The 23,376-nt window shown below is 38.9% G+C and overlaps 1 protein-coding gene across 3 annotated transcripts in view; it reads right to left on the bottom strand.

Annotated features, from left to right (window-relative positions):
* Nucleotides 1-1,446: 1,446 nt before the first annotated feature.
* Nucleotides 1,447-23,376, bottom strand: part of PIK3CG (phosphatidylinositol-4,5-bisphosphate 3-kinase catalytic subunit gamma) — a 42,632-nt gene continuing 20,702 nt past the window's right edge. Inside the window, exons 10-11 of one of the 3 annotated variants that reach the window (XM_025379815.1) lie at nt 22,857-23,014; nt 1,447-3,745 (exon numbers count right to left, since the gene is read on the bottom strand). In XM_025379815.1, coding sequence (XP_025235600.1) covers nt 3,467-3,745; nt 22,857-23,014 — 437 coding nt within the window. In that variant the 3' untranslated portion in view covers nt 1,447-3,466. The remainder of the gene's footprint in view (nt 3,746-22,856; nt 23,015-23,376) is intronic. The other 2 variants (XM_025379813.1, XM_025379812.1) reach the window with 2 other exon arrangements.

Raw genomic sequence — 23,376 nt, 5'->3', positions numbered from 1 at the left:
ATTGACCAGAATTATTGGGTTGGATGAAACAGAAAATAAACCAACAGAACACTTAAAAATACAAGTTTATTTTCTTTATATTGTTAAGTCTAATTATCAATTTATTTCAAAATCATGAAAAGCAGAGCCTAGCATACCAAATGCTAGGTCAGATTTGCTCTGGAAACTTACTTTCTAGATAATTTTTTGGACTTACTTAAAAAATAATTAATTTCCATTAATAGAGCACTAACAGCCTCCAACTTATACTGCAGAATTCCTATATGTAATCTTTTTTAAAAAAATTAATCACCTGAAAAAGATATATTTACTACAGTTAAGTTTTTAAGTCAAGAGTTTTCTCTGGGAATTGATATATTTTATCTATAATGTCTCCACTTCCCCATACTTTCATCAAAGTATCACTGAAGCAGTCAAAGGCAGTCCTTTGGGGGTAGGTCTACAACATCTGCTTAGGTTTATTTCAGTGAACATGATTCCAGTCTAAGGGCAATGGGCCACTGTTCTAGGTCCTAATGTACAGCCATAGAGATGAGGTATTTCAATTTGAACAGAAGCAACATTTTGACCCAGGCACTATATTTACTCATGCAGACGTGGTAGACCATGTGTGCTAAACTGAACACCAAAGCCATCATTCAGACGCACACAGTGCTGGTCTCATGGACCCATGCAGTCACACAGAGCCTCATGCTCAGAAGGGCACTGTGCTTGGTGTGACAACTGCTGTTACCATCTTGAATTTCTTAATAATTTTTGAATGATAGGCCTGCATTTTGATTTTTCACTGGGTTCTGCAAATTATGTTGCCAGTCCTAGATAAACATAAAAGTTGCTTTGGCCTGATTCATCTGACTTGTGATCTGTGTTTTCATTTGGCATTGAAGATAGAGCTGTGGGTAGTTCCCAGCAGCAGGATGATTCTAGTTCTAGAACATTTTCAAAGGTATAGAAGTTGTTGGTCATGTAATTCACCGGGAACAGTAAAGGAAGGAAGCCTACAAAGATGATTTTTATTTATGTGTAAGATTATAGAGCTGAAATTATCCTCTTTGGAATATGGAAGAATCAAGCCCAACTGTGATATATATATATGTGTGTGTGTGTGTGTGTATATATATTTATATAGGCATAATGAAAGAACTGGTTCATTTGAAGAGGAAATATGTATGCACATGTGCCAATAAGCTAAATATAAATATATTCCTCTCTAATCTTTTTTTTTCATCATCAAGAAATTATTTCAGCAATTCAAATAAAAAGAAGAATCTGTACAAGGTCTGAGCTTGGCTATTGTTTATCAGAATAGTGAAAACATCCTCTTCTGAATTAGAAAGTACTCTTCCTGCCTTTCTTCAAAAGAATAGTAGGGAATAGTTGGTCCAGAAGTGCCGCAAAATGTTTATCCTCCATTTACAGACAGGAATAAACATTTCATTATAGGGCATGGTCCTCCGTACAGGCGGGTAGAGTGTGATTTTAAAAGGACAGACAGGTTGCCAAAGAAGAGGAGTTTTTTTCTAGATACCTGTGAGACGGGAAAAAGCTCAAAGGGCAAGGAAGAAGAATCATCTAGACCTTCAAAGGCCACGCAGGGCTTCCAGCTCTGGCTGTGAATTAGAATCACCTAAAGAATCTAGAAAAATATTGATGTCTGGGCCTCATCCCACAGTAATTAAATTACAACCTGGGAATGGAACTCAGCCAAGGGTGTTTTTATTTTTTATTTGTTTTGAGACAGGGTCTCGCTTTGTCATCCAGTCTGGAGTGTAGGGACATGATCATGACTCTCTGCAGTTTCCACCTCTTGGGCTCAGGCAATCCTCCTGCCTCAGACTCCCGAGTACCTGGGACTACAGGCACACACCACTATACCCAGCTTTTTTTTTGTTTGTTTGTTTAAAGAGATGGGGTCTCACTGTGTTGCCCAGGCTGATAAGGGTGTTTTTAAAAAGTGTCCCTGTGGATTTTTCTTTGCAGCCAGGCTTAGGAACCACTGGGCTTTTGCACACATTAAAAAAAAAAAAAAAAGTCCGGACTACCTCAAAGTCAAACAGGTATCTATTTTTAAAATTAAAAAATTAAGTATATATTTATATCTGATTATACTTAAACATAGACACTGTTAACATAGAGTTTTTTTCTATGTAATGTATTAACTACAGGTAATTACACAATATTTTATAAATAATTTAATGGTCTCTCTAAGGTTAAACAATACCTCCAATAAATAACAAGATATTTAAGAGATGAAAATATTTTTAAAGTAAGATATCTCAATTATTTTTAGGAAATCTGAAGGATGTGTCAAAGTTTAAAAGCCCTTTAAATGGGAAATGGATAAGACAAGTAGTGTTCTTCCTAACTTGGAATAGTTTTAAGATATCAAATATCTTCTTCCATTAAAAAAAGAAGAAACTGTTCAGGTCAAAGTTTAAAATTAAGGTATTTGGAAACTAATTCATATTTTCTAGAATGCCTCCTTTAATAAGACACTTAAAAAAATCACTAAACATCTTTACAAATAAGTACCTAAGATTCTAATAATTCTTGAGAAATAATTCTTTTTCAACTAATTTTTGAGTTCTAGAGTAAAAGTGTTCTTGAAGATTCCACAAGTCTGTAAAGAGTTGTGGGAGCATCGCAATTGATGAAAAAGGGAGGCAGGGAAAAAGGAAGAGAAGAAATGTCAGGCATAAAAGGGGCCCTGTAGTTACAACCTGCTGCCATGCAGGAGAAAGCTGTACTAATCATACTAGATAACTCACTCTTGTGGACAGAGTTGACACAAAAAGTCTCATCTCTCTTTTTTCATATTCATAACCCTGGAACAAGACCAGCAGAGGAAGGTCAAGGCACAGCGGTTCGGATTTCCCCTGTTGCGTTTGTGTGTTTTAGTTGTACGTGATAAAACAACTTAATTGCAAAAGACACTGAAAAGACTAACTCGCTTTCCTTGCTTTTAGCACACCACTAACACCTGCAGACACTAAGGAGCTGTTTGGAACCATCATTTAAGGAATGAGACAAAGGTTACAATGATTACATCTTTTTCTTTAAAGAGCTTGAGGAACACAAAGATAACCAAAATTGAGACTAAACCCAGATGAAAATAGATGTCATCAATTATTCCAAAGAATTTCCAGAAGCACTCAATAGTAAGATAGTCAAAATATCAGGGACAATAAGGAAGTCATTAGTCTGTTTAAACCGAGAGTATACTCCAAAGCCACAGACAAATAAGAAAAAACAAACCTGCAAATAATCCTAGCACTGGACATTGCTTAACCAAACAATCAGCAATGCCAACATCTTTTCTCCAGGGAAGAGTTCAGGTAGGAAAAGAGCTATACTTTTGAAATGCCAGCTTTCACAATGTGTATTGCATTTGAAATCCAAGTTCAATGATTGCTCTGCTAATTTAAACCATAGAACACTAACTTGTTTTTGATTCTAGCCTAAAGTATTAGGCTGAATGTTTTTCTCCTTGTTTGATGCCAAGAACAAGATGTAGAAACCAATTAAACTGCACAGTCCATCCTTTGTCTCTGCACACTTCGATCTGATCAAGAAAATACTTTTTAGCATCCTCCTCATTTTTCCCCACTGTGAGGGCATCCCGGATATATTCAATGTCTTCTTTGCTTGTTAACTGGGGCATTCCGGTCATCAGCATCATGGAGAACAGGATGATCAGTAGGTTTGTGTGATGACGAAGGGCTAGATAAGCCTTAACACAGGTGTCCTGCATAAAGGAGAAGAAAATGCTGTTACTGTTGTTATGGTAACTAACAAGTAGGCTGAAGATTACAGGGATGTAGTGAAATGTACATAGCATTACCTGTCCATGAAGAGAAACCATCACAAACAAGGTAGGTCCCTGCCTCTGATGAGAAACTGTTTTTATAATCTCTTAAATACTTTCGTGTAGTTGTGTATATCCAGGGAGTGCTCAAGGAAAACTAATTGATACAGACAAGTTTCATCTTATTTCTTACTCTACCTTTTAAATTCGGTTTCTTTCCCAAGAGATTGAGGGTAGAAATTTCTGTAATTTCCGAAGAGCAGTGAGTCAGCTTTTGAACATCATAGTGGAATCAATAAACTTTATGTAAGTGTAAATAATGTTTGCCAAGAACTAATGAAATCCATAGAACTAATGGAAATGTGTTTGAGATGTAGTTTTCATCTTTATTTTATACTCTGTTCAAGTCTAAGAAAACAGATGAATTAGCTTTTCACTGTCTGATAATCAAAATTGTTACATGAACTTTGAAATTTTAATACAAATTCTGAACACTGAGTGAGAGAGAGGGCTTTAAAAAATACCATGGCTGATGGCTCATCAAAAAGCTTTGGAGCAGGTGATACAGGTGAGTTAAGTCTGCTTATTAAGCAACAGGTACGATTATGCCATTTAAATTGTTCCAAAGCACAGAAAAATGCAAGTCTCAATTTTACAACAGGAGAATAACCCAACCTTAATACCATAACTTGACAAAGATAGTATACTAAAGAAAACTAAAGTTAGTGATTATATATATAAATATTTCAAATAATATTGAGTATAATGTTAAAAGATTAATACACCATAGCCAAATAAGGTTTATGCTAAAGCTGAGGGATTAATTCACCATAAGGTACTATGTTAACATCTATTTTTGATTTAAAAATATATGATATCATATGTCATTAAAATATAACAATGTGAAGAATTATTTGAAATTATAAAAATAATTCTAAATAATGAAATACCAGAAAAAGAAGGATAAAATCAGAAAAGTGGGCTGGGCGCAGTGGCTCACGCCTGTAATCCCAGCACTTTGGGAGGCCAAGGCGGGTGGATCACTTGAGGTCAAGAGTTCAAGACCAGCCTGGCCAACATGGTGAAACCCTGTCTCTACTAAAAATACAAAAAAATTAGCAGGGCGTGGTGGCAAGTGTCTGTAATCCCAGTTACTTGGGAGGCTGAGGCAAGAGAATTGCTTGAACCCAGGAGGTAGAGGTTGCAGTGAGCTGAGATCACACCACTGCACTCCAAACTAGGCAACAGAGCAAGACTCTGTCTCTAAATAAATAAATAAAATAAAGTAAAATCAGAAAAGTGAAGGTAAACTTATTATTTACAAATGACCTAATTGTCTTGTAACACTGAAGGAAAAAAATAAAATATTACTGTAACTAGTTTTTAATAAACTAGCTTTTTATAAAAATTAATAAATAGAATGCTGTAAATAGGATCCACAAGTTGGAAAGTAAAATGCAAAAACAGATGCTATAATCAATGGTAACAACAATAGCATGATTCCTAGGACTAACACATAAAACATGTAGAACCTATATTTTTATAATTTTTATAATTTGTAATTTTTATACGCTTAAAAAATTATAAAACTTTAATCTCTGAAGAGCAATGAGTCAGTTTTTGAACATCCCTCAGTGATGAGACTGCTTATAATGATATAAATTATTCTTAATCTATAAACATAAAATTTCAATACAAATTCTTATTGGGTGTTTAAACTCAGATATGGTTTAAAGTTCATCTGAAATAATTAAGGCCTGAGAGAACATTTTGAAAAAGTATAATAATGAAAAGTAGTACTTGCCAAACCAGATATTAAGCCATTTTATAAAACTACATTATTAAAAACAGTGTGAACCAGTATCTATTTTTCTCCCAAAAAGACAAGAAATTTTGTGGAACAGAAGGGAAAGTTCAGAGACATACTTAAATACATAAATATGATATATAATACAGGTGACTTTTCAAATTAGTGCGGAAAAGGTCTATTATTTGATAAATGGGACTAGGACAAGTAGCTCATCATTTGGGGGAGAAAATAAAATTCTACTCCATGTGATATACCAAAAATAAATTCCAGATGAATTAAATGTAAAAAGGGAAAATATTTAAATATTCATGGAGTGGGAAAGGACTTTATGAAGATGACTTCCATGGTGGACTTTATGAGGAAAAGATGGTGAGACTACAGGAACTTAAAACTTTTGAGAGAAAAAAAGCTATACATAATATTAAAAGAGGCTTAATGACAAAAGAAAATGTATTTGCAACATGACAGATCACTCTTTCAACCCCAGCCCTCTAATAGTTCTTAAAAATCAATAAGAAAGAGATAGTTGGCTAGAAATACAGGCCAAAAACAACAAAACTTCACACTGTAAGATATAAAAACGGATAAACCTATGAAAAAATACGCAACTTCATTAATGCTCAAACAAATGTAACTTAAAATGAGATGGAAAATTTACCTACAAACTGGACTTTTTTTTTTTTTAGTCTTTTAAGGACAATATCCAATGTACACGTTTTATAAACTGATGGTAGATAGGAATACATATAATGTTACCAGTAGATAATTTGATTAACATGCGTCAAAAGTTTTAAAGTGCTTATAAATGTTATATAAGTTAATTGTGATGGTTGTTACATGACTGATGCATTGGTCAAAATTCATAGAACTGTACACCTAGAAAGGGTGATTTTACACCTCCAGCAAGCTGCAGTTGACCCAAGGAGAGGAGGCCAGTCTGTCTCCTGTGCGTCCCACACATCCCCCACACTGCTTGACAAAAGACAGGAAACCCCTGGCTTGGGCCAATAGCACAGACTCTCCATCCTGGGCTGACTGCACTGAGCCACTGCTGATCTGCATCTCTCTGGGGTGGAGTTCCCAGTTGACAAGCAAATGACCCTTGGCCACAACCACTACCACAGTCCCTTCCTCTGCTGCCTCCAAGTTGGGGAAGGAACATAAACATTGAGATTACCTGAGAGCTGCAGTGGGCATCCGAGGAGTGCCAAGTCATGATCTACAGCCAGCACTCAAGGGGAAGAGAAACCCACACTTTCAGAGCAGTGAGAGGGAACATGGCTGCAACTGTGAGGTAACCTGGGGGAGCCAAACAACCAAGCAAGAGTCTACCAACTGACCAATAAGCCTAAGTGCCACCTGCTGGATCACACCTCAAAGCTTCAACACCAAAAATACCTCACTAACATACCTCCCTCTGAAACCAGGGATAAGAAGTCAGCTTCAAATAAAGACCCTGCACAAAGCCTCGGCCTGGTGAAAACATCCAGAAAATAATTCTATTGCCTGTACTCAATCTACAACTGTGGTTAAAGGAGCACCCACATGCAGAGATGAGAAAGGACCAACAAAAGAACTCTCGTGACTCAAATGGCCAAATTGTCATATGTTCTACAAGCAACCACACCAGTTCTCCAACAAGAGTTCCTAACCAGGCTGAACTGGCTAGAATGACAGACACAGAATTCAGAATATGGACAGGAACAAAGATCATCGAGATTCAGGAGGATGGAAAAACCCAATCCAAGGAAAGTAAGAATCACAATAAAGTGATGCAGGAACTGAAGAATGAAATAGCTGGTATAAAAATTAATCTAATGGGTCTGACAGAGCTGAACAACACAATATAAGAATTTCACAATGCAATCACAGGTATTAATAGCAGAATAAGCCAAGCTGAGAAAAGAATCTCAGAACCTGAAGACTGGTTCTCTGAAATAAGACAGTCAGACAAAAATAACGAAAAGAGAATAAAAAGAAATGAAAAAAAAAAAACCCCAAATCTCTGAGAAGTATGGGATTATGTAAAAAGTCCAAATCTACAGATCACTGGCATCCCTAAAATGGAGGAGGATAAAGCAAACAACTTGGAAACACATTTCAGGATATTGTCCATGAAAACTTCCCCAAGCTTGCTAAAGAGGCTTACAGTCAAATTTGGGAAATACAGAGAACTGCGAGATTCTACACAAGAAGATCATCCCCAAGATACGTAATCATCAGATTTTCCAAGGTTGAAATGAAGGAAAGAATGTTAAAGGCAGCTACAGAGAAAGGGTGGGTAACCTACAAGGGAACTCCATCAGGCTAACAGTGGACCTCTCCACTGAAACCCTACAAGCCAGAAGAGATTTGGAACCTATATTCAACATTCTTAAATAAAAAATCTTCAGCCAAGAATTTCATATCCAGCCAAACTAAGCTTCCTAAGTGAAGGAGACATAAGATCCTTTTCAGATAAGCAAATGTTGAGGGAATTCATTCCCACCAGACCTGCCTTACAAGAGACCCTGAAAGGAGCACTCAATATAGAAAGGAAAAACTGCTATCAGCTAATACAAAAACATGCTTAAACACACAGACCAGTGTCATTATAAAGCACCCACACAAGCCAACATAATAACCAGCTAAGAGCACAATGACAGGATCAAATCCATACATATCAATACTGACCTTGAATGTAATGGGCTAAATGCCCCACTTAAAAGACAGAGTGGCAAGCTGGATAAAAAAGCAAGACCCAATAGTAACGCTGTCTTCAAGAGACCCATCTCATGTATAATGACACTCATAGGCTCAAAATAAAGGGATGGAGGAAAATATACCAAGCAAATGGAAAACAGAAAAAAAGCAGGGGTTTCTCCTAATTTCAGACAAAACAGATTTCAAACTAACAAAGATAAAAAAAGACAAAGAATGGCATTACATAATGGTAATAGGTTCAATTCAACAAGAAGACTTAACTAACCTTAATATATATATAAAGTACTCTCTCTCTCTCTCTCTATATATAAAATCCAAATAAACACAATTAGAAATGAAGAAGGGTATGTTATTACTGACCCTACAGAAATAAAAACAACCATCAGAAACTACTACAAATATGCACACAAACTAGAAAACCTAGAAGAGATGGATACATTTCTGGACACATACACCCTCCCAAGACTGAGTCAGGAAGAAACTGATTCCCTGAACAGACCAATAATGAGCTCCAAAACTGAAACAGTAATAAACAGCCTATCAACCAAAAAAAGCCCAGGACCTGATCAATTCACAGCTGAATTCTACCAGATGTACAAAGAAGAACTGGTACCCTTCCTATATAAGCTATTCCAAAAAATTGAGGAGGGACTCCTCCCCAACTCATTCTATGAGACCAGAATCATCTTGATACTAAAACCTGGCAGAGACATTAAAAAAGAAAACTTCAGGCCAATATCCTTGGTAAACATCAATACAAAAATCTTCAACTAAATACTTGCAAACCGAATCCAGCAGCACATCAAAAAGCTAATCCACCATGATCAAGTAGGCTTCATCCCTGGAATGTAAGGTTGGTTCAACATATGCAAATCAATAAATTTGATTCTCACAAAGAACTAAAGACAAAAACCACATGATTATTTCCATAGATGCAGAAAAGGCTTTCAATAAAATTCAACACCCTTTCATGTTAAAAACTCTCAATAAACTAGGTATTGAAGGAACATATCTCAAAATAATAAGAGCCATTTATGACAAACCCACAGCCAACATTATACTGAATGGGCAAACCTGGAAGCATTCCCCTTGAAAACTGGCACAAGACAAGGAACCCGTCTCTCACCACTTCTATTCAACATAGTATTGGAAGTCCTGGCCAGAGAAATCAGGCAAGAGGAAGAAAGAAAGAAAGAACATCTAAATAGGAAGAGAGGAAGTCAAACTATCTTTGTTTGCAGATGACATGATTTTATATCTAGAAAACCCCATAGTCTCTGCCTAAAAGCTCCTCCAGCTGATAAACAACTTCAGCAAAGTTGTAGGATCCAAAATCAGTGTACAAAAATCACTAGCATTCCTATACACTAACAACAGCCAAATCAAGAGCCAAATCAGAAAGGCAATCCCATTCACAATTGCCACAAAAAGAATAAAATACTTAGGAATACAGCCAACCAGGGAGGTAAAGATCTCTATAATGAGAATTATAAAACACTGCTCAAAGAAATCAGAGAAGACACAAATGGAAAAACATACCATGCTCATGGGTAGAAACAGTCACTATCATTAAAATGGCTATACTGCCCAAAGGAATTTGATGCTATTCCTATCAAACTACAAATGACATTCTTCACAGAACTAGAAAAAACTATTTTAAAATTCATGTAGAACCAAAAAAGAGCCCAAATAGCCAAGGCAATCCTAAGCAAAAAGAACAAATCTGGAGGCATCATGTTACCTGACTTTAAACTATATTATTACAAGGCTACAGTAACAAAAACAGCGTGGTAATGGTACAAAAACAGGCACACAGACTGAAGGAGCAGAACAGAGAGCCCAGAAATAAGGCCACACATCTATGACCATCTAATCTTTGACAGAGCTGACAAAAGCAACAAGGAAAAGACTCCCTATTTAATAAATAGTGCTGGGATAAACTGGCTAGCCATATGCAGAAGACTGAAGTTGGACCCCTTCCTTATATCACATACAAACATCAACTCAAGATGGATTAAAGACTTACATGTAAAACCCAAAACTATAAAAACCCTGGAAGACAACCTAGGCAATGCCATCCTGGATGTAGGAATGGGCAAACATTTCATGACAAAGACACCAAAAGCAACTGCAACAAAAGGAAAAATTGACAAGTGGGATCTAATTAAACTTAAGAGCTTCTGCACAGCAAAAGAAATTATCAAGACAATGAACAGACAACCTACAGAATGGGAGAAAATATTTGCAAACTATGCATCTGACAAATGTCTAATATCCAGCATCTATAAAGAACTTAAATTTACAAGAGAAAAACAATCCCATTAAGAAGTAGGCAAATGACTCAAACAGATACTTCTCAAAAGAAGGCATATGTGCAGCCAATAAGCATACAAAAAAAGCTTAACATCCCTGATCATTAGAGAAATGCAAATCAAAAGCACAATGAGATACCATCTCCCACCACTTAGAATGGCTATATTAAAAAGTAAAAAAATAACAGATGCTGGCAAGGTTGTGGAGAAAAAGGAACACTTATACACTGTTGGTGGGAGCGTAAATTAGTTCAACCATTGTGGAAAGCAATGTGGCGATTCCTCAAAGAGCTAAAAGCATGACTGCCATTTTGATCCAGCAATCTCATTACTGGGTATATACCCAGAGGAATAGAAATCATTATACCATAAAAACACATGTACAGAAATATTCACTGCAGTACTATTCACAATAGCAAAGACATAAAATCAACCTAAATGCCCACCAATGATAGACTGATTAAAGAAAATGTGGTACATATACACCACGGAATACTATGCAGTCATAAAAAAGAATGAGATCATGTGTTTTGCGGAACATGGATGGAGCTGGGGGCTATTATCTTTAGCAAACTAACGCAGAGGCAGAAAACCAAATACTGCATATTCTCCCTTGTAAGTGGGAGCTAAATGATAAGAACTTATGAACCTAAGGAAGGAAACAACAGACACTGGGATCTACTTGAGGGGAGAGAATGAGAGGAGGGAGAGGAGCAAAAAAGGTAACTATTGGGTACTGGGCTTAACGCCTGGGTGACGAAATGATGTGTACAACAAAACCCCTGTGACATGTGTTTACCTATGTAACAAACCTTCACATGTACCCCAAGCCAAAAAGAAAAGAAAGGGTGATTTTTACTCTATGTAAAACATGCCTCAATAAACTTGGCTTAAAAAATATCTATATCCTTTTACTCAGCAACTTCCATGCTAGGAATCTACCTTTAAAAATACTGAATAATTTTGCAGTGATTTATCTACAAGGATGTCCATTGGAACATGGTTTAATAATGTCCTACAATAGGGGACAGATAAAAAAAGATTCACGAAAAGTACTTAAAATTGCATGTCCTGGAACTACTAGAAAGATACTGTGGAAGGATATTTAATAAACATGTAAAAGTGTTTAAGAAGTAGGTATAAAACAACGCATCCCATTTTAGTAAATTAACACAAAATATTTATATAGAAAAAAGAATATTTTATAGGACAAAATACTAATAGTTTTCTTTTGCCTTTAGCTGATATTGTCTGTGACATTTGTATGTGGCAGAGTGACTGCAATGATAATTGAGGTCAGGCTTATGTCATTCTGTATGTCAAGGCTGGGCAGAGTACACATCATCCTATGCAATACAAAACCCATGGACTATTCTGGCATTTTCCAAGTGAGACAATATACATAAAGTGCCCAGCATGGAGGCCAGCACATAGTGAGGGCTCAATAAACGTCGTCCTCTCCCTTGCCTACCATCCCCTCTGCATTTCCTCCCTGTTCACCAAGAAGTGGGACACTTGTGTGGGCTGTTGCGGCTGCTGCCCAGCCATCACTTGTCCCCTGGAAGTGGCCCCAGTGCATTAGTGCTCTTGCATTCTTAATGACTCCACTTATGTCCGGAAATTATTTTCTTTTGCTCATCTGTAGGACCCACTGAGGTCTCTCTCATTTCTTCGTAATTACACAGGCTAAGTGCAGACTTCACCCCAGGCAACAGCCTCATTAATTTGCCAACTTGCACAATTTTCACAAGGACATAGATGGGGACGCCTTTTGGTTTTGAATTAGAGTACATTCTGATTTTTAATTATTTTCTATCCTTCTATACACTAGGGGATCCACACAAATCCCCTGCTGTGTGAGCCCACTGTGTGGTCAAACTCTTTTTAATAGAAAATTTTCGAGGAGGGAAATTAACCTAAGGCCAAGTTATTATAAAACCAATCCACTGGTGCTCAGTAAATACTTGTTAAGCAGTGACGCAGGAATTCACCTATCCCTGCTGCACCCAAGGAGAGGCGTTAAAGGAAAGAACCTGCCCTGCTTTTCTTGAAGGCTTTCACTCATATAAAGAATTTCTGTTGATTCTAATTTATTCAGATAGTTCTAATTTTCACACACAAGGATCTCTTCTATGAGAAAGAAATTTCTTCCCCAGTTTAACTGCATGTCCCATGCTTGTCAAACACAGTGTCCAGATTCTGACTGGCTGTACACACTTAGAGACTTGGTGCAGCTTTAATCACCCTTTGCTGAAAGGCAGTGTATTGTGGTGGTTAACAACACAGATTCACATCAAGCTGAATGAATTCTAATTTTGGCTTTATTACTGGTTAACTATATCACTGGAGAAGTCACTTAACCTCTTTTAAATATAGATTAAGAATAATAAGAATGATACCCATTTCATATTGTTGTGGTGAGACTTAAGTGCTACATAAGTAGTTGGCTATGATTACTAATCAATACCACGAGGAGCTGCATTATTGAATACACACTCTGTTCAATGCTAAGGGGCTCACTGTCCCTCTAGACCACCTGCCCACAAGGTCTCTTAGTAAAGGCCTAGTGGGTGAGGTAGGTTGGAGTTGGGGCTAAGCCTCACTCCAACCAGTGTCAAAGGGAGGCTGTCATGGCGCTAGCCCACTGAGGTGGGCAGGATGGAAGCGTACAGCAACACTGGCTTCCTGCAGGTGGTTCTCTCACCTTGGGGGGCACAGCTGAGCACCTGCCCTGCCCACTCAGCCCCAGAAGTTTCATTTCTGCCCTTTGGACTCAGCCACAGGGTCTGTGGGAGTGTTCTGATACTACCTTGGCCTAGAGGCCTGTGGTTTCAGGGACTATGAGGATGTGGCCTGGGGAGCTCAGGGGAAAACACAGAACACAGAAGTTACTGGCTGTAATTTTCCCTTCTGCCAGGGCTGCCTCTCCTTGACCTCAAACATCCTCATTCTCTCCTTTTCAACTGACTGTTGAAGCATTTGTATTATTGAAAGAAGAGTAATGGAAAAATCTGACTTCGGTGACTTGGTTTAATACACTTGTTAATGAGCACAAATGTGGGGAACATTACATTATTATTAATGCCATTAGCTAGAACATTCTCCATTAGTAGCTAATAAATAGATTGAGCCTACGTAGTACATCTGCTCTCAATTTCATTGTTGATTCAAATGCCTTAATTATAGCATCTAGGACTAACAGAAAGAATTGTTGTTACAAAGCTACCGCCCTCAGAAGTCTTGGGAACAAAGGAATTCATTATCATTTCAGGGCCCAAACTTTTACTTGATTTGCTAACTGCCCCAACTATCAGTTCACTAAACTGAAAACAAACTACTTTTATATACAGCCTACTAATTTAACCACTGATGAGCTGTGGCTGCTACAGACTGTCTGAGGTCACACGAAATACTTTTCTTAAGATCAAAATCCTCCATTTTCATCTAGAAATGAAGTGGAACCTCCACTGACTTTTCCTAAATGGTAATGTTGCCTTTGTATGCTAGAGGAAGGAGACAATGGATAAAAATCATTTCAGTCAAAGACAGAGGATTTTATTTTATTTTTTAAATAAAAATCAAGGCATTGGCTAGCCAGCCTCTAGGAATTATTTTAGCAAAACAGAGAAGGTCACTGATTATTAGACCTAATAGTGCATGAGAGCACACTTTCTGGTAAATCCGAAAGAGGAGTGTGTCTGGTACTTGGCCATGCATTTGATGAGTTTGAATTAGGATTCTTATCTATAATTACTTGAAAAATGATTCTCAGACTAGCTCTGTTTACCAGGGGAAGGGCTGTACTGCCATCTTCTCGAATATTTAGCTAGAAGCACATTAGAAACCTAAATGCTACAATAAGCTATTCTACTTTAGTCAATATTCTGAACAGCGTGCACATGGGGTGGGTGTGTGTGTGTGTGTGTGTGTGTGCGCGTGTGTGATTTATTTTTCAGCCTTGTTCCAAAAAGGATTTAAGGTGGACTATTTGGAGATACAAAAGTCAAAATAACATTAGTTAGAAGTGGGTGAAAAAAGGAAAGGAAACAATCCACAATGGGTTGGGGAAGGAGGCTAATTTAAAACTGTACATCACGAGTCCTATATACAGTCATCTACTGCGTAACAATGTTTTGGTCAACCATGGACTGCATATATCATAGTTGTTTCATAAGATTATAATTCCATATTTTTACTGTAACTTTTCTGTTCAGATACACAAGTGCATAACATTGTGTCACAACTGCCTACAGTATTCAGTAAGTAACATGCTGTAAAGGTTTGAAGCCTGGGAGCAATGGGCTATATTATATAGCCTAGGTGTGTAGTAGATTCGTGTAAGTTAACTCTATGATGTTTGCACAATGATGAAATTGCCTAATGATGCATTTCTCTGTATGTATCCCCATTGTTAAGCAATGCATGACAGTACTTGCTACAGGAAGTCTTCAAATATATCTCTAGCTAAAAGGACACTAATCTGTTACTCTAGTCAATGTTCAGAAAATTTAAAAGAAAACATCTCTATTTAGGAGAAGCACAGCGTTTCTAGAAACTAAGACCAACAGAAATTTCACCAGAAGATCTTTATAGAGAGAGTATGTTTTGTAATATGCTAAACAATGTCCTTGACAATATTCTATGTTAGACAAAATGTTCTAAAAGAAACTAAATTTGAGAGAATGATGTCAGTCAAAAGGTTATTATCTTTCCAGTTTTGGACTTGCGTCTTTTCCAGAATAGTAATTTAAATTTGACAAGCTTAATAAAGTCCTAAATTTGACAACTCCCATAAGTCTGCATTATGGGGGAGATACCACACCAACATATTCAAACTCCTACAAATGGCTGATATCAGACCCTTCTTTGAGAATAAGTTCCAATGCATAACATGGAGAGATAGTGAGTACTGAAAGTCTTCATAATGAGACAGGAGGCTGAGCCTGGCCTAGTCAGTGGGTTGGGGTGCAGATCCCAAGACGGAATCCTTTATCAGCTCAGTACATTACGGGTGACAGATAAACTGGTCATCTCCCACTTGACCCATAATAGACCTTAATTATGGTTATTTGTGATTAATCGAATGAGCTCCAAATGGCTTCTTTGCTTTGCTCTACCCTCCACCCCTTTAATCCAGCCTATGTACTGCTTCAAGTTGGACCCAAATTTCCTTTTTTGACTCAAATTCTACTACACACTTCCAGAAATATCCACTTTCTATCCACACCAGGTAAATATACTTCTTGTTCCTAAATACTGATTGTGTGTACTTTTCTAACTTCATGCACTTGCTTGTGCTGTTCTTTCTGTCTGGATGTTCCCTCCCTTCCCTGTATCTGCCTGGAAAAATGAAACTGAATTCATTCCTTAAGGCCTGAGAAAAACACACGCTTCTCTGAATAGCCCTTTTCTATCCTCTAGGGCAGGATTAATTGCTCCCTCTGCAAACCACTGTGGACACTGTTAGCACAAAGTATTCCTTGGCACGAAGTTGTGTAAGTAGCTCTCTTGCCATGTTCTGGGGCCATGCTCTATTGTCTCACCTGTGCCCAGTGCAGTGTCTGACACACTACAGATAATCTGAATAGATATGATGGGTGAATGCTTAATGTACAGAAGCCACGTTCAATATTGGACATAATTCACTACTTTAAAATCAGGATGCATTAGGGAACGATCGTATTTGAAAGGGACCAAACTGGGAAAATATCTTGCCTTGCCAAAGGCGGTACCTGACCCTTCTTTATGCCTCTCACGGTGCCTAAAATGTAGTATGTATTTAGTCAGTGTGCGTTGAATTAGTGTCTTACTTTGGATATGGTGAATAAGGCCTGGTAACTACAACAGGCTAGAGCAGGAGGCTGAGAAACTCCAGCCTAGCAGGTTATAGGTGTAGACAAGGATGAGGGCTACCACACAAAGGAAGGGGAGGTAGAGAATAGTGATCGGAAATGATGCTGAGGTGGCTGCAGTCCTTGGAAGAATGTCAGATCACAAGGTCTCTGTGGTCCCTGTGGCTGGGCTTGGGAGAATACTCGAGTCTCCAGCAAGAAAAATGACAGAAGGGATTAGGGCCCTAGTTCTAGCAGCTGGGTAACAAACAGAGGCACCTCTGGTGGAGAAACTGAAACAGAAGCAGTTAAAACAATGTGGGACCCAAGAGTAGAGCTCGACCACAGAAGAGAGGGACTGTGGTTGAATAAAGGTTCTTAAACACCTCCTGAGTCAGGACCCTGCATAGAGACTGGGCATGTGGCTAAGCCTCCAGGTTGGAGGCTTGGGTATACCCTGGCATGGGGATGAGACCGCGGAACTGGAAACAGGGCAGGTCTGATGAAACTGACAAGAAAATTTCCACAGTCATCCTAGATTAAAATAACACAATGAATGGGCTCCAGACTTCTTTCCTATAAAATGCTTCTTAAGAGTGACATCTAGGGGCAAGTGCCTTTTAAAGACACTCCTCAAATGACCTGCTTTGCATAGATTTGTCTGTGGATGTGTTATTTGGCTCCCCTGATGACTTCAGATTTGCTTGGTAGCTACTGTGTGCACAACATTCCAAAATGCTTGTTTATAAAAGAACAAGTTGTTCCTGCCCTTTAACCACTGTCCTGTATTGAATGTACACTATGTGTATATACTCCATGCTCTGTTCTCTTGGCAAAAGGTACAGCTCTGAGTGGAAAGGAATATGTAAGATTCATGTCAATAAAGAAATCTCTACAAAAATGTGAATATGTACCATATTACACTCACATATTTGTATTATTTAATGAAACATTAGATTTCACAGTCTGATTTATTTCCTCATCTAAAATATGCATGTTTAACCTGCCTCCTGAAGGCTTATTACCTTCCACGTGACGGTGGTCTGTCAATCTGGGCCTGAGTTACTGTGAAACTCATGGAATACAATGTATGATATGGAAGGAAGACACCCCAGAGGTCATCCAGTTTTATCTAGCTCCTCCCCTACGAGGAGCTGTCCCTCCACTACTCCACTCAGCAAATACCTACCGACTGCTTACTGTGGCTCAGCCCCTTATGAGGGACACAGGACACATGTGGCCCTGCTGCACAGAGCTCACAGTTGGGAGAGGGAAAGACCAAAAGCAAATCAGTACAAATAACTGTATTTTGTGATATATGCAACGAAGGACCTGGCAGGGGACTGTGGCAAAGGGTAACAGGAGGGAACCTGATTTAAAACACTGCTCTGCAGAATGACATTTGTGCTGAGACCACAGGGTAGCATAGAGCATTCGGGGAAGAAGGCAGTGGGTAGCTCGGATGGGGGAAGATGTACAGGAAGGCCACAGTGATAAGGGAGCAGATGAGGGGAACAGTGTGGCGTAAGGCTGAAGGGGCAGGGGCTTCCTCACACAGGGCCTAGTAGGCCGAGCCTGGATATTTAGATTTTATTCAAAATGACAAACTACCATCTCATGGATGTTAATCAGCCTTACTCAGTTTGGAGAGATGAACATAGCTATTTCTTAAGTTTAGTTTTTAAGCAAATTCTGATTAATTTATAATTTTCTAAAAAGACCAAACAGTTAATTGAATGAAGGAGAAACTTTAACATGTTGACAGTATTATCTTTGGAAAGCAGGATAATGGATTTTTATATCTTTTGGTATTTTCAATATTTTGCTGGCTCTTGATTTTAATAAACAACATTTACTAGTTTTAAAATGTTAAAAAACGGCTGGGCGCGGTGGCTCAAGCCTGTAATCCCAGCACTTTGGGAGGCCGAGACGGGCGGATCACGAGGTCAGGAGATCGAGACCATCCTGGCCGACATGGTGAAACCCCGTCTCTACTAAAAAATACAGAACACTAGCCGGGCGAGGTGGCGGGCGCCTGTAGTCCCAGCTACTCGGGAGGCTGGGGCAGGAGAATGGCGTGAACCCGGGAGGCGGAGCTTGCAGTGAGCTGAGATCCGGCCACTGCACTCCAGCCTGGGCAGCAGAGCGAGACTCCGTCTCAAAAAAAAAAAAAAAAAAAACAAAAAAAAAAAAGTTAAAAAACAACACATTCGGGGCCGGGCGCGGTGGCTCACGCCTGTAATCCCAGCACTTTGGGAGGCCGAGGCGGGCGGATCATGAGGTCAGGAGATTGAGACCATCCTGGCTAACACGGTGGGACCCTGTCTCTACTAAAAATACAAAACATTAGCCGGGCATGGTGGCGGGCGCCTGTAGTCCCAGCTACTCAGGAGGCTGAGGCAGGAGAATGGCGTGAACCCAGGAGGCGGAGCTTGCAGTGAGCCGAGATTGTGCCACTGCATTCCAGCCTGGGCAACAAAGTGAGACTCCGTCTCAAAACAACAACAACAACAACAACAAAACAAAACAACACATTCTGACATTTAAAAAACTTACAAGCCAAATTTCATTTGCCAATGATATAAATATATTTGCGTATTATATACATTCTATAACTGTTCAGTGAAATTTAAAATCATGTGGTCTAGAATAAATTACCAATGAGTAGAAGCATTGTTTTCTTTTTTATTCCTCCCATAAGGGAGATTTTTCTATGGAGAATTTATCGAAATCGTCATCATTGAAATGTTTTGTTTAGCACCTGTGTGTAGGATGCTGCTCCAAAGGCCAACAGATACTCCTGGGATCAAATGCTGGGCCTTGGTTTTGTGTTTCTCTATCTAATTATAGCTTGTTCCTGAACTCTCCCCTATTCTAGAAGTAACTGTGGCTATGGTCCTAGGCTAAAGTAGCTCCCTTGGGAAGCAGAGAGGTGGGATGCAGTAGAGCTTCTTTCAGCTCCTGTTACTTCCATGCTCAGGCCACCAGTTAGGTATGTTTTTCTTTTTCTTTGTGGACCAGGCTCACTTCACCCTCAACAAAAAAGTGGGTCAATTTTTCTCCATTGTTCCTAACACGTTATTCAAATATGCAGCGTGTATTAGTTAACCTTATCAATTCAAAATAAGCAATCCACTGGAAATGAGGACGCCTTTAATTCAAAATGCAAATGTATACAACATTTCCCAGCTTCCCTAAAAATGGCAGCCTTTATTATACAAGATTCTAAGACACTATTTGGAGAGTTTAGAGATGTGGTCCCTGATCTTGAAGAACTTCAATTCTAAAATAAAAGATAAAACCAAGAAACAGAAAATCTTTTCAGAATGCTTAGCAGTATGTAGAAGAAAAAAAAATTACCACGAGGTCAGAGTCAAATGATGAAAAAATCTGCTGCCCATCGTTGTCATGCCGTAAACTTTGGAAATTCTGCATATACGTAATTTAAAGCTGTGGTATTCAGGTTTTTTCCTGTTGTGAAGTATGAGGGAACATAGGGAGAGAGTGAGCAGAGAGGGGGTGGGGAAGGGGGAAGCAGAGCAGGTTGAGTTGGAACTCCATTTACTCTTCAAGCAGAGCATGCTACTTTGTTTTATATATTACCTGAGATCTCATTTCAAAAATGGTTTCTCAAAAGTTTTCAAAGTTTGAAGACACACCGTGATGACTACAACAATGGTGGCTGGCGTTTATTGATTCTCTGCTGTGATCTAGGTACTGGGCTAAGCATTCTGAATATTTCATTTAAGTAATCCCAAAAAAACCACAGCAAGTAGGTCTTATTATTCCCACTTTACAGATGAAGAGGCTGATGTTATGAAAGGATGAATAATCATCATAGATGTGGTTATTAAGTAGCAGGTCCAGCATTCAAACTCAAGTTTCTCCACTATAAAGCCCATCCTTTTAACCACCATGTTAAGCCGTATGTGTGCTTAAGGCTCAATGTGTACAGATTCACAGGCGTTTAACGTGTATGCTTAACATGTATGTTTAACAGTACTCCAAAACACGGATACCACACAAGTACAACAAATGTACAAAAGTGTGTTTTTAGTGGGGCACACTGCCTAAACGTTGCTTTAGTAAAAAAGGTATGTGACTTGAGAAACAAGCTTTGGTCACTAAGGATGGAGAAATACTCCAGACTGAGAGGACAGACTGCACAAAGGCTCACTGCAAAGGTTTGTTGCTTTGGGTAGAAGATGCTGATAGGGGGAAGCAAGCTCTCCTTGGCCTCCCCATACTGCAAATCTTTTTGTGAAAGAATATTTTGAAACTTAAAAACAGTAACAACCAAAGAAAGAGAAGTACTGCTGGGATATGACAGGGTGACATGGGCACCAGGGGGTCTATGGGAATGTTGTTAGCAACAGGACAAATGTGCAGTCATTCTAGGAAAAATTACTGGCTAAAAGGAAGAGAACATATATACAAAAAGAAGGAGAGCCGGCTGGGCACGCTGGCTCATGCCTATAATCCCAGCACTTTGGGAGGCCAAGGCGGGCGGATCACAAGGTTAAGAGATTGAGACCATCCTGGCCAATATGATGAAACCCCATCTCTAGTAAAAATACAAAAATTAGCCGGGCATGGTGGTGCACACCTGTAGTCCCAGCTACTCGGGAGGCTGAGGCAGGAGAATTACTTGAACCTGGGAGGTAGAGGCTGCAGTGTACTGAGATTGCACCATTGCACTCCAGCCTGGGTGACAGGCAGGACTCCATCTAAAAAAAAAAACAAAAAACAAAAAAAACAAAAAAGGAGAGCCTGTCAGTGAGGCCAGATTCCTTGTGCATGTCTGATTCTTTAAGTTGCAGTTTATTGCTGGTCTGTTTGTCCGAAGCTAGTAGGATGAACCCCGCTGAGAGGAGAGAAGAAATGAGTGTTTTCCCCGCTTTAAATGGTGAAATTCTTCCAGGGTTTTTTTTTGGAACCATTTCTCTGTTCCAGGAAGTTGTCAAAACATGTGATTTTTAACTTTAAAGAAAAACAGGACTGAAATGTGTCAAGTCCCTGGAAATAGTCTGAAACTCAATTGAGTTTATGCAGAAAAACACACACTAAAAATCACAAGACCATCTGGCCACAGAGATCTCAGTTTCTCTGACAACACCACTGGAACTGTGGGAGGGTAAGTCTTGTAATCACCATATTGAAAATCAGTCAGGAGAACAAACAAGAACAGACAGGTTTCAAAACAATATATCCTAGTTCCTGTTCTACTGAACTTTAAGGGTCGTGTCACCTCCCAAGGGTAACCCTGGACTCAAGAAGAGACTCAGGGAAAAGAGAGCAAGTCTGAGATGTGAAATGCAAAGCACATCATGTTTCAGATGCACTAAGGGAGGTGGCTATTTAAAGGGCACCCAAGGCAAATGTACATACAAAGTAATTATTCTTTGTCTTTGTTTTGTGTTTGTATTGCTATAACGTAGGTATATTACAGTAGTAGTTACAACTCTTATGAATTATGTTCATTAACGGTATTAATTTTGCCAGTGTTTAATTCTCTTGGGTATTTGAAGTATTTGATAGTCAAAACTGGATACAGACCAGGAAGGAACGGAAAGCAGGTAGAATGTACACCAAACTTGTCCAACCCAAATGCAGCCCAGGATGGCTTTTAATGTGGCCCAACACAAATCTGTAAACTTTCTTAAAACATTGTGAGGCTTTTTCTGTAATTTTTTTTAGTTCATCAGCTATCTAGTGTATTTTACATGTGGCCCAAGACAATTCTTCCAATGTGGCCCAGGGAAGCCAAGAGATTGGACTCCCCTGATCTACATATTCCCAGGGAGATGGACAGACTTATGCAGGAGCTTGTTTACAGGTGAGCAGGAAAAGCTAGAAGTCTTAGCAGAACCTGTAGTCAAACCAACAGATTTCAAATGAAATACTGGGTACTCTGCCTTAAAAAAATGAGATAAGCGCAGGTGGCGCATCAAGAATTCACCTGTAGCAAAAACCAAAAGAAGCTCACAACGTTTTGTGAGTTCTGGAAAATACGTGTAAAATTTGAGTCTTCTAGCTAAGGTCTTTAATAGACAAATATCTAGTGGCTAACCTGCTCAGCAGACACCCTTCCAGAAAGTCCTCTTTAGTGCCAGCGTCATCTTGATGTTCCACATTTTCCCATCTCACTGCTTATGAAATATTTCTACTTCTGTTTGGTTTTAGGTGGGAGGATTACTGAGAAGTGTCATTTTGCACTTGGGGAAGGAATGAATGGAAGTGACAGGGAAGAGGTAGGGTTGGCCATGCCAGAAAAGGGTAGGGGTGAAGGCTGGACTGGCCTCCAAGCTGAGTGAGAGGTGAGGGCTGCGGCGTGCTGCAGGTACCATCTGCTTGGGTGCTATTCTCAGCAGGCAATGAAGAAGGAGGTGACTTACCTGAAATTTCTGGAAGTGTAGGCTTGTCTTCTTTCCAGAAGTTCCCATGACGAACAGGAAGTCAGGGGTTAGCACAAATGGCACTCTCTCTTTATTAATGCCCAGGAAACTTTTGTAATTCCCAAGAATGTGCCCGAAGTCAATATGAAATAGGTTTCCTTAAGAGAAGAAAGTATCTGACATCATTACAGTGGCACAGCACTTTGTTCCTTAAAATATTTCTTTGAGTTGCCTAAAAATGAGCTATCTTGTGATGAAAGTATTTTTTACAATGTTTGTCAGCTTGTGATATTTTTCGTCTTAGCAGGTGTGTGAAAGTCGTAGCTACAAAACATTCTTTGAACCAAGTATGTTTTTGATATCCTTCTGGTGTTCTTTAGATGACAGCCAGATGCCACTATAAAATTCTCATCTCAAAATTATTCTCAGAAACATAAATCAAACTCTCTGGCCAGTATGTCATCATTATCCCTAAGACTCTCTTATGCTCTTTATGTAACTCAGGATAGACTGATGTTTC

The sequence above is a fragment of the Theropithecus gelada genome, chromosome 3 (genome assembly GCF_003255815.1).
Source record: "Theropithecus gelada isolate Dixy chromosome 3, Tgel_1.0, whole genome shotgun sequence".
NCBI lineage: Eukaryota > Metazoa > Chordata > Mammalia > Primates > Cercopithecidae > Theropithecus > Theropithecus gelada.
Note: the sequence above shows the minus strand (reverse complement) of the source record. Positions and strands in the feature narration are given on the sequence as shown.